Source organism: Schistosoma mansoni, chromosome 1 (assembly GCF_000237925.1).
Source record: "Schistosoma mansoni strain Puerto Rico chromosome 1, complete genome".
Taxonomy (NCBI): Eukaryota; Metazoa; Platyhelminthes; class Trematoda; order Strigeidida; family Schistosomatidae; genus Schistosoma; species Schistosoma mansoni.
In genome coordinates, this window is record NC_031495.1 from 27,036,682 (window position 1) to 27,048,294 (window position 11,613).

Here is an 11,613-nt window from a genome sequence, read left to right on the forward strand (position 1 = left end):
TCTTCCGATCTCCCTTATCTTGTCTAAAATATTATTATCATTTCTACTATCAAAACTTTGATTTTAGAAAGTTAAATGTAGGTCAAACTCATTAAATAATCAAAGTTTGAGTATGCTAAGGAATACATCTAGTGCTGTAATACAAAACATTGAAATGAAATACCATTATCAACCATTGATTATCTAAATAAAAACAATGAAACTGAATATAATTATGAAATCTTATGGACTATGTTGAACAAAAGAATACTAAGATTTATGGAGAATTCATAAATCACGAAAATATCTCTTCATTACAATAGAACATTATGAAATAATAAAAGCGTACAATATTATTATGAAATATTTTTGTCTGTTAAACGAACACTTATACCTACAAAATGGTAAACAAAGAAAGGACAGAATCTTTCCCTGAAATCATAATAAAGATCTAAGGCTAAATGTTCACTCTTTGTATTGATGAAAATACAACTATGATGTAGTTCATTTCCTATTATCTACTCTTTATCAGTACCTTCATGAAATATACTCTCTATTATTTCTAATACTCTTCTTCAATCGTTTGCTCCTTTCTGCATACTCATTCAGGGCCTTGACTTCATCTACTCTTTCTACATTGTTGGTAACTCCTAGATTCCTGACTCTAGTGAATTGCTTTAAGATACATCATTTTAAAAAAACGGAAATTTTAAACACTCGCCAAGTTAATATACTAAGCTTAGTAACACAAACGAAAAGATAACCTAACTGAAAAATGAATGTGACAAAAAATTTACAATTCTGAAAACTAACCCCGACAACAAAGCTCTTCAGGCTTATATTTAACCAGACAAATTTGTGCAGTGATATTAATCATTCAAATCTAGAATAGTGAATGATGTATCATCTGAAACAGCTCGACACCAATTTGTCGCTAACCTCACAAATAACTTATAAGTTTGTGGGAGTAACAGGACACTTTAAGTGCATCTATAGATTAATATGAATAATCAAGTCTAGAACGCCCCAGAACGCCCTAGTACGGTCGAGTGTGAAAAGATTGAGCTTTACCTCTTGAAATGTTCTTACATGGCCACGCGTACACAGCTACTGTCAGGGAAGTCCTAATCACTGCCTTCTTGCGATATTACTGTTGTTTACGAAATTGAGGATGAGAAGCGAGTTTTCGGAGCTTTAACCGGGTTGGTGGATATGGAGGATCCACCTAGGGTAGATAGAAAACCCTGATTCCAAACCAATGGTGCACATGAGCTCCAGTATCCTGAGGGAACAAATGGCGTCATCCGCTACCATGGGCCTGGATCTAACGTTGCTCCACTGTCTTATGGACTAGACCTTCAGGTCAAATGCTCGGGGTGTGTCCGCCGAAGAAAACTACCTGCTTCGGTTTGGGCACTCAGGCAGCATCACAGCCTTCACACAAATCGAATCGTATGCATAGCGCACATATATTTGGTCCTCCTTGAACCAATATTCATGAGAATGAGTAAATAGATACATAACAAGATTATTTTGAGTACACTTGGCATAAGAAAGTTACCTGTCGGAGCAATAAAGTAAATGCATGCATGTACACGCTGATCCGGGATATTCTGACACGGACGATTAACTCGGCTCTCTCCAGATATGTAATCATCGAAACGCGAAATAATATAATCCAGAACCGGTTGCCAACAGTTAGTATTATCTACACAGTCACCGAACCCTGGAGTATCGATTAAATTGAGCTTTAGGTAAACACCATTTTCCTTTAAAAGTAAAAAACGCTTTGTAACTTAAGATATTACTTTAAGTATAACTGTATGTGACTGGACACAAGTAGTTTTTCTCTGACGTTTAGATGGGCCAGGGTGATCGGTGTTGTAAACTTCACTGAGAAATAGTGAATTCACAAACGTGGACTTTCCAACGCCTGACTCTCCAACCACGAGGACGTTGAATTCAAACCCCTTTCGAACAGCTTTCCGGTAAATCTAACTCTATAAAGAACATCCAGAATTTGACAAGCAAACCTGGTTAGGTAAGTTGGAGTAACCAACGTAGCCCTCAACAGAGGAAATTCCATTTGCAAGTGCCGTAGCTGCACTGTTTACGTGAGCCCCTGAGTCAATTTTAAATTCTCTATCAGCATTTGAGTCCTTAGATTGGATTTTTAATGATTCCAGATTTGGTAAACCATCTTTTCCAAGATAAACACTTCTCTTACTAGCTCCATTGTGAAGTGGAGACTGCTGTTTGATAAAAATTAAAAAAGTCATATGGAACTTACATAAGACATGCCTACTTAATTAAAAACCACACAAATTCCAGTCCTCAGGTACCGTAAAGAACCGAAACACCCGCTTGTTTAAGAGATACTCAATAGCTAATATTTAGTAACATAGGAATAGAGTAGCAAATTCCTAAAAATGTGCTGCTGGAGTATACAGAGAGGATCACAGACATCAAACGTTTGAATCCATCCTTGATCTCATCGACACACGGAAGCCCGTTAAGCGAAAGCTTCTCTATTCCGTCCTCAACCATTTGAACCATTTGAACTTTGAAGTATATGTGTCAACATATTGTCGCGGAGAACAAATCTCCAAAATCAATAGTTCTGTAAGTGTTCGACATTGGATGCTAACCGCATTAGTTTTGACGGACTCACCTAGCTGAAGGCGCTCGATCATGCCTTCGCACCAGATTACGAGTGGGACCGCTAGTTTGCATCAGTCCTCCATATATTGATAATCTATCAAATATATCTTCGAACCTTCTCGCTTCTAACTTTTGGCTTCACTGAGTGGGTACGATTCAATTATGGAAGATGTTACTGGTTGAGTTGTCAAACTCTGAATACCTATGGAATCTTCAGTATTTATAGCGAGTTTGTATAAACTACCTGCTTTGTAAACACATGTTTCCTATTGTTCGATTCAGTTCCAAAGTTTCTGGTTTCGTACAGTAAAGCCTATCGAGCCTCCAAACTACAATTGTCCTAGTGATAGAGAGAATACTTTTTAAATTTATTTGTGTTTTTCTCTCCTTCTTTCGATTTTACTGGACGATGGATTCGCTGCATCCCATAGTCTTCATACCACTAGATAGTGGTTTATTTGGTCGTACTAGTCCATGGTATGAATGTGCGAAGGGTGGAGAGTTCTAAACTATTGAACAAACGGTTTATTTGAAGCGACTGCGATGTTAAATACGAAGAAAAATAATAACGTATTCAAAAAATAGTATAAAATGCATACCGAGTTACAGGCATGATCATGTTGACACTGATTGTAAAGGTGTTATGGATAATCAGGGGTTGACGATACTTTTATCCTTAATATCTTTACAATTGAAAGATACCAGTCTCAGTCAAAATGGTAACGTTGAAGCTCATTTCTAGCCACTTATAGGATAAAACTTTCCCCTTCATTTCCCATTTTTATTCGACCTCATTCAGAGTGTGTAAATTTAATGTTTCTACCTTTACTCTAAAGGATAAGGACACTCTGGAACGTATCCAAAGGCGAGCCACGAAATCATTTCAGGAACTAAAATTTAAGCCTTGTGAAGAACTCAAATCACTGGGACATTACCCATTAGAATATAGGCGTCTCAATGGTGACCTTCTAATGACTCACAGCATCCTCAACACTTTTAACCTTCCCAATAAGTAGCTAACTAAACTCAGTCCTGACACACCCCAGGGTTAACATCTAGAAGTTAGAGGAAACATGGCAGAACGGACTGTAGGCAAAATTTTGACTCTTTACGAGTTGCCGAATTATGAAATTTGCCACTGGATGAGCCAGTCTAAACGACTTTTCAGGATTCTTTTAAGATAAAGCTTAGGAACTGTTCATAAGGACTACGGACAGTATCTCATTATAATCTACTAAGATTTTCCTCTTCTTACCTGGAGACATCGGTGATTCACTGCTACTAGATAAGGAAGCCCATTAAGTGAAAGCTCCTTTAATTCTTTCCAGAACCATTTGGACCAGTTGAAACCAGATGTCATCAATAAAAGAGTTCGAAAATATATTTGGAAGATAGCCGTGTCGAGAAGTGCATGATCTAAGCTGCCTAGTTGTTACGAGGGATGCGTAGCATGACATACTAAATGTTTATTTTGTGATGATGCATGATCGAGCGACTTCAGCTATTGTGTCCGATAAAACTAATGCGGTTAGTGTCACTGTCGAAGACTTATAGAACTATTCATTTTGAGGATTTATTTACCACCACAATTTCTAGATGATAGTAGTAGCGTTAGGTATGCACTTTCTAAAAGGACAAGATTTCGGATTGTCTCGAAGGAAGCATCGTGGACAAAATTGATAAAAATGTAGGAAATTGGAGATTTTGTAAGATTCATAAATTTTTGTGGAGTAACTGTAAAGTACAACACCGGTGTTTGTATAAATTCCGGAACAAAATTCGTCCAACGAATCCTATGGCAAACATCACATGCTTGTTTCAGAAGGTATATAAAAAAGCGCTTAAGCCTGCATCGGCAGAAATATGCTATATCGACGACCTAGAGTGGTTTTTCAGCTGATTACAAAGCAGATCTTAGTTAAAAAACAATTAACAAAGGACGCACATTGGTGTCTCTAAACACGATAATCAGTCCCTTTGGATGTAAAAGATCAGTCGTTATTGTAAAATAAAAAGACTGTTTGCATATAAAGAGATGGGATAATGTTGTGAGTTGGAGTTATAATCTCATGGGAATTTCTTTATCAGCCGTAGTCAGCTATAATCCAGAAATGTCAAGGTGATACAATATGAATTAAAGTATAGTCTTCTTGGGATTAAGAATTAGGCTGGGGTATTCACCACAAACTGACGTCACGTTTGATTCGACGATGCTCTACTTATCACTTCTTTGTTAACGACACAAAAAAGCTCTGGAATGAGATTTGGAGTCAGGAATTAGAGAGAATACTATCCAACTACAGGAACGCCCTTAACTGAAGAAAAGCAGAAAGAGTACTCTAGCACACTATCTGCATCAGGCGCAGGCAATTCTTGTGATCTGGCACAAGCACTATATAACACTCACTGTTTGGTTGCACAGTAAAGAATTTTATCAGTTTCAAGCATTTTAGGAACCAAATATTGAAAACTTTGAACTGACTGATTACAACAGAAAATGTTCACCACTACACTTCTAATTTCGTCCAAAAATATACGAGGTGCTAATATGATTCTTAATAATATACTCATGGCCTTGAGTATAGGGTACTTTCACCCATTCAGTTCATTTGCTTGCACGAACTAATAGGGACCATTGTTACCGTTCTGTTCAGTAGCGATTTTTTAGATCCGGTATTAAGTTATAATTCAACTCTCCAGATTGGGGTGACACACCTGATCTATACTGTTTCTCGGCTACTAGACTCGTAGTAGGTTTTACACCTTATATATTTTCACACTGTGTTGGTCGATTAATTGTTATTTTTCCACATAAACAAATGGTTACTCATTGCCTTTGCTAAAGATGCTAGTTTTCAAATACTGGGCACCATATTATTGCCCTAAAAGGCGTGAATTGTTTGCAAACGGTGAGTAATTCACAGAAACTAATAAGACCCCTTCTACGTCCTCACCTGGTCATGCATACGCTTCAGTATTTACTTGTGATGCCTCCTTTTTAACTAGTGATTTGTTGAGTGTGTACACTTTAAGCCGAAGCAATTATTTTTTGAAGCCTGACATCAATGTCATCAGGTTTTGTCGTATCAAGCTCATACATAAATACAATCGTTATTCAACAGTTCCAAGGGAATTGTTATTCAAATTGGAGAATGTTTAGTAAGTTTAACTCAGTCGCATCAACTCAGCCGCCTTCATTATTAATCAACTCGGCCTGTGTGTAATTACAATGAAAGTGATGATGTTTGATTGTGATATTCTCTAAAGAGTTGTCTTAAAAATCAGCCTACTAGATCATCATCTGAGCGAATTAAGTGGTTCATAATGACCTGAACTCTTTATTATTGTGGATTTAAATATGGGAATTATTCGGACCGAAGTGTTGAACATCTGAAAAACATGTTTCGGTTGTCATTTAAAGTAACCACATTTTAAATTGTTAACATTCGAATGGTTTGATTATCCACAGAAAAATAAATCACGTTTCCTGCTTGGTGGGGACGTATATTGTTGCTAAACACTTTGATCTGTCACCCTCTCAATCGATTTGTCGGAAATTTTTTTAGATGTTTTTTGATTGGCAGGATCCCTGTTTATTCCTAAACATATTTGATTGCACTAGCCTTTTATGAAAAGTCCTTCGGGTCGATGTTAATATTCGTCAAGCCATTTCGTGGAATTTATATCTTTACAATCTTCAGGATCAGAGTTGTACAAAGACCAACCACTGAGTTTTCAACCTGCCTACAAATGGGAATGAGTAACTGATGTTCTATTTGAGGAGGAGTAAAGACTCTCTACACGTGTCATTATTGGCTTTTGATACTAAATATTATTTTGCCAAAAAAGGTCGTCATAATCACACTCTGAGGAACTCTAGTACCATTTTAATAACGATGTTGATTTTCTATAGTAAAATATCAAGTTTTTAGGATTGAGTGTGTGTGCGTATTTATGTGTGCCAGTATCATGGAAAACGTGAACCCAGCAGCTCCTGATTTTGCACATATGAGGCCATTTATTTACGATTATCATTGATGGCCGCGTTCGTCTAATCAAATGTAAGACTGGATATTAAAATGTTCGGAAACCATCAATGCTTCATGAGAAAACGTGGTTTATTGCTAATCATGCCCTGGTTATCCTCAGTTTTGTACTAACCTCGACTGTACTGAACATATAAAACATAAATAGTTTTTGCTTGTATTTGAGATGATTGATAAAGCCTGAAATTCAGCATATTTCGATTACTACGTTTTTGGCTAGAGTATGGTAGTTGTTCCTTCCTTTTGATTTAGAAAAAGTACTTGTTTAACATACTTAGATTCAGATCTACGGGCAGAATCTTCCTAATTTGCCTCGCAAAATGCCATCACACTTACCACAACCCTAAATATGTCATATTTGGTCAGATGGATGGTAGGTATATTACATAAAAATTCCTGTCAGGCTAACCGTAATAGATTGTCCATCGTTGGACAGAAAAATTTTAGTTGTCGCAAATTAGTATGAAATATCCATATTCACTAGGTACTGAATACCTTATTATTCATATGCATATGCCTCCACTAAACATATCTTAGTCGGAAAAGTATCTACCTAAGCATGGTCTAAATTTCCTGGTTGTTTGTAATACAGTGGCTATCCACATAAAGCAGCACCTAACACGACTCTGAAGTAATTGTAAATAACATCTGGCTAAATATTTTGCTGTCACTCCCACATACTACGTTGTTTTGTGAAGACATTAAATGTTTTGTTTCTTATTTAATCCTACTGACTGACGAATGAATGTTATGTGTTCGTTTATGGCCCACTGGTGCCTTTCTTTTCGGCACATATAGGGAAACATTTTACCATCTATTTGAAGGCTAACAGTTTGAGTATACGGATTGTCTGGTTAATGTTAGTTGGTCATTTGAACGTTCACTTGTCTTTAGAGCAAAACCGATAACCGGATGTATCTCACGAAAGTTTCGGGGGTCCGTTTCAAAATGACTGATTGGTAAAACGGAGTTGCCACTCACATTATACCTACGGTTACATATCTGAACTAAAGTTGAGTAGCTTTGTCCGTTTTACTTAAAAATGTCTGCGAAAGTTACTACTACATCTAAGGACTATAACAAATAATTTACCGGGATAAAGTAACACAAAATGTAGCCTGATTTATTGTTTCAAGGAGGAATGGAAACAAATATTCCCCGATGAACAATTTGACCATTATTCGCCACCAGGATGTTTTCTTGAAGTAACTCAGCACTCATAGTCATCACATATAAGTGTTACGTTCAACTTTTCGCTCTCTTCCTTTATTAAAGCACAGTGTGTCAATCTACTTGTAACTTACAAACCTAAAGTAACAATAGAACCAAACTCCGATTCAGGCACCAAAGTTTACTCGCAAATTATAGATAATCGACCAAAATATCGTTCTAATAATATTTATAAAAATTACAAAAAAACCTTCATCTTTTTAGGTTCACAATGATAAAACTTTCAAATACCAAACCAAAGACAAAGAAAACCCAAAATATCCGAAGACAAAGATATAAACAAACAATTTCAGAGGATAATTATAACAAATACTTCCAAAACACAGTGAAATTAATAATATTCAGCACTGAAGTTTTTAATCAGTCAAGTGTCTTCACTTCTCCTGTAGCAATGAGCAGTCGTCGTTTCATTGTTAGGTTAACAAAGAGTTGTTGAGTGCCGTCAAGAACCAAGAGTCGCAGAGATATTGAACTGTACGGTTCGTAAGCCTGTGATCAATTTTATGTTGCTGTTTGGGAGGTGTTATACCTTCTACATATTTAAAACCAGGGTATGGAATCTGTTTACGTTCAAATACATGTTTCCTACTCATTTATAAGTAAGAAAACATGTTACTAGATTCGTCATCATTCCTTAATTTTTTTACCAGTATTAATCTAATGCTGGGACTTTCCAAATCATGTTTTGGTCACTCACGATTTCTGTTAAGTGAAAGTGGTATCCATGTTAGTTGCAAAAACATAAAGACTCAAGAACATCGATGTAAGTCCTCCCAGTGTCAAAGAAACTACAAGCTATGTTGGTGTAAGATCCATTTTGAACGTCTTGTGTGTGAAAATCCCTGCATGCATACTTTTGAAATATATTCCTATTGATCCTTTCAGTTGCACATTTTGTTAGTCACTTTGGTTCCATTTGGGATGATAATAATTGTATTTTATTATAGTTTTCGTTTTTCTAACGACTTCAATAATTTTCCATGTTTGTTCCTGAACTGCATTTACGTTGCTTGAGTTTATACTTAGTCTTGGCGGCAGTCATATTGATTTGCTCCCCCTTTGATTGTGTTGCTCGCATTGACTGGAATTGTGCAATTTTGACTGTGAAATGAAGCAATCTTCCAGAATCGGAAACACTCTGTGTTATAAGGCAACCGAATATTATCTTTAGAACGAATTCGTACGTGATCTATCCAGAAAAGACAGAATAGCATTTATTTGGTGCGCTTGGTAATTTTCTTACGTCCTTTACCAACTTGTTTACTTATTGTAATTTAGAATTATTTCTGACTCAACAACTATTGGTTGAATAACTGAGTGGTAATATTTGTTTAGGCAATAATGTACACCTATATTTATAACGAAATCTAGAACCGTCACTGACCGGGTCACCTCGTTTTGGTTTCAACTGGGCACTAGCGCGTATATAAACTAACTAGAAAGTTATTCTTCAGTCCAAACCTTAGTTTGGATTCTACAGTTATTTATTTTGTGAATGGAAGATAGGATGGAACACAACTTTCTGCAACTTCGGAGCTAACTTTAGTGGACTTAATTCTGTAGGCTGGTGTTGATCTGTGATAGACGATCTGATCCAGCTGAAAATACGGTCACGAGTTTCAGCATAATATATTTCTTCGCACAGTACAGGCTTTGGTAACAAAACGCATACCCGAGACATGGCAAATATTCCCAGGTATTTAGCACAACCCATAGTATGAGAGGAGGTGGCTTTAAAGACCACAGTGACAAGTCATGGATAACTTACTCTTTAAAACGTTTCGAAGATACAAAGTGAAGGATCTTTAAAGAACCTTAGGTCTTCGCAGGAGAACACTGTATTCTCTATTGACCAGAGTATTGACTTTTATATCAAACGAGGAATTTAAAGTATTTTCTTTCCGATTACCCACATTACGCTTATGCTCCAACGAATATTTAGTTAATACATCCAAAATAAAAAGATGAATCTTTAATTGCATATCACTACATACCGTTTGTATGGATCTTCATTTTAGCTGTGCCGGCGGTTTACAGGACTGTGCCAACGGCGCATTAAATGGCATCTTGGTCTCGTTTAAAAGACACAATTTTTCCGAGAGTATAAAGATAGACTAGAAACCTATGGGATGAAAGAACATTTGTTTGATGCGACCTCCTCACCAAGTTGCACAACGTTTACTCTACAAAGAACCATCCTAGATAACAAGGCTAGGTTTCCTGAACGTATTATACAGACAGTGAAGGAACAGTTCTACGTTGACGATTTATTAACCAATGTTGATACGTTATAAGAAGCTAAGTTAATATATTCTCAGCTGAAGGAAATGTTACGTTTAGGGGGTTTTAATCTAACCAAGTGTGCCAGCAACAATGTTGAATCAATAAAGTTTATTCCAGAGGAAGATCATATAGAAAGGAACGTAGATATTTGTTTATCGATGGAAAGAAATGAAAGGACTCTAGGAAAAGAGTGGAATGTTCTGACCGATAAAATCTTCAGGGTGTGCGCGTTCGATGCAACTCCTGCAAGGAAAACCATTTTGTCGTATTTAACATCTATGTTCGACCCAGATGGGTTTATAGTTCCAGTTGCTTTGCCAGCTAAGTTAATTTTTCAAGATACTTGTCGGCAAAATCTTTCATGGGACGCAGAGCTTCCTAGGGAGTGCTTTATAAGATGGGACTGTTGGCTCAGAGGTATGAAGCGCCTAAGTGAACCGTTACTTACCAGATGTCTTGTAGCAGAACTGTACAAACCACTGGCTACTCAGATTCATTACTTTACCGATGCCTCCGAATTTGCATACAATGTTGTAGTGTATGCTCGTTTTGAAGATGTCTCCTGTCAAGTTCATCGCTCCTTTTTATTAGCTAGGTCCAGGGTTGCTAAGCTGAAAATTAAAGCATCATCTGATAATAATCCCAAACCAACTCTTAGAAAGCCTAAGAAAAGGAAAGTCATCGGGCCGAAAGTCAATACACCGAAGCAGCCAGAGGTCACTTTAACAAAGAAGCCAGTAAATAAGACCGTGAAGAAGCAGACGGCACATATTTGCCGTGGTATCGTACATGGTGTTGAGAAAGACGTATTCGTGAGAGTTGTGAATAAGAATAAGGGTGGTTCTGATAGATTTAAAAAAGCCAATGCTAGTCTTAGACAGATTATGTGTAGTTGGAACCAGAATAAGTCAGCAAATGCTTTTTTAGAAAGAGGCTGTGAAAGGCGTTTTAACCTTCCTAGAGCTAGTCATCGAGGCAGCGTATGGGGACGCATTATAAAGTCAATAAGAAGGATTCTACAATCACTACTGTTTCAAAAGGTATTGACGGACGAGTCTTTGGAGGTGTTTTTTAATAGAGGTTGAAGGGATAATGAACAATCGTCCACTCGTAAAGCTAGTTAATGACTGTGATAATTTGGATGTATTCTCATCAAATAAGTTATTGTTAGTTCATATAGGTGTATCACTCGAAGAAGCTCAGATGAGTAAAATGTGCTTATATAACAGCAAAAGAAAGCAAGAGCAACAACTAACCAACTTATTCCGGAATAGGTGGTTACGGGAGTACCTACCAACCCTTCGGGCGAGATCCGAGTGGTCGAACATGAGAAAGAATCTACAACCCGGAGATTTGGTGTTGGTAAACAATACTGGCTCACCGAGAAATCTGTAGTCGAAAGCTATGGTTAGAC

General features: G+C 37.0%; 1 protein-coding gene across 1 annotated transcript in view; it reads right to left on the bottom strand.

Annotated features, from left to right (window-relative positions):
• Window positions 1–2,301, bottom strand: part of Smp_060070 (putative septin) — a 21,336-nt gene extending 19,035 nt beyond the window's left edge. Inside the window, exons 1-4 of the mRNA XM_018793884.1 lie at window positions 2,270–2,301; window positions 2,013–2,231; window positions 1,788–1,973; window positions 1,541–1,748 (exon numbers count right to left, since the gene is read on the bottom strand). Of these exons, the coding sequence (XP_018648352.1) occupies window positions 1,541–1,748; window positions 1,788–1,973; window positions 2,013–2,231; window positions 2,270–2,278 (622 nt within the window). The 5' untranslated portion in view covers window positions 2,279–2,301. The remainder of the gene's footprint in view (window positions 1–1,540; window positions 1,749–1,787; window positions 1,974–2,012; window positions 2,232–2,269) is intronic.
• Window positions 2,302–11,613: the final 9,312 nt, after the last annotated feature.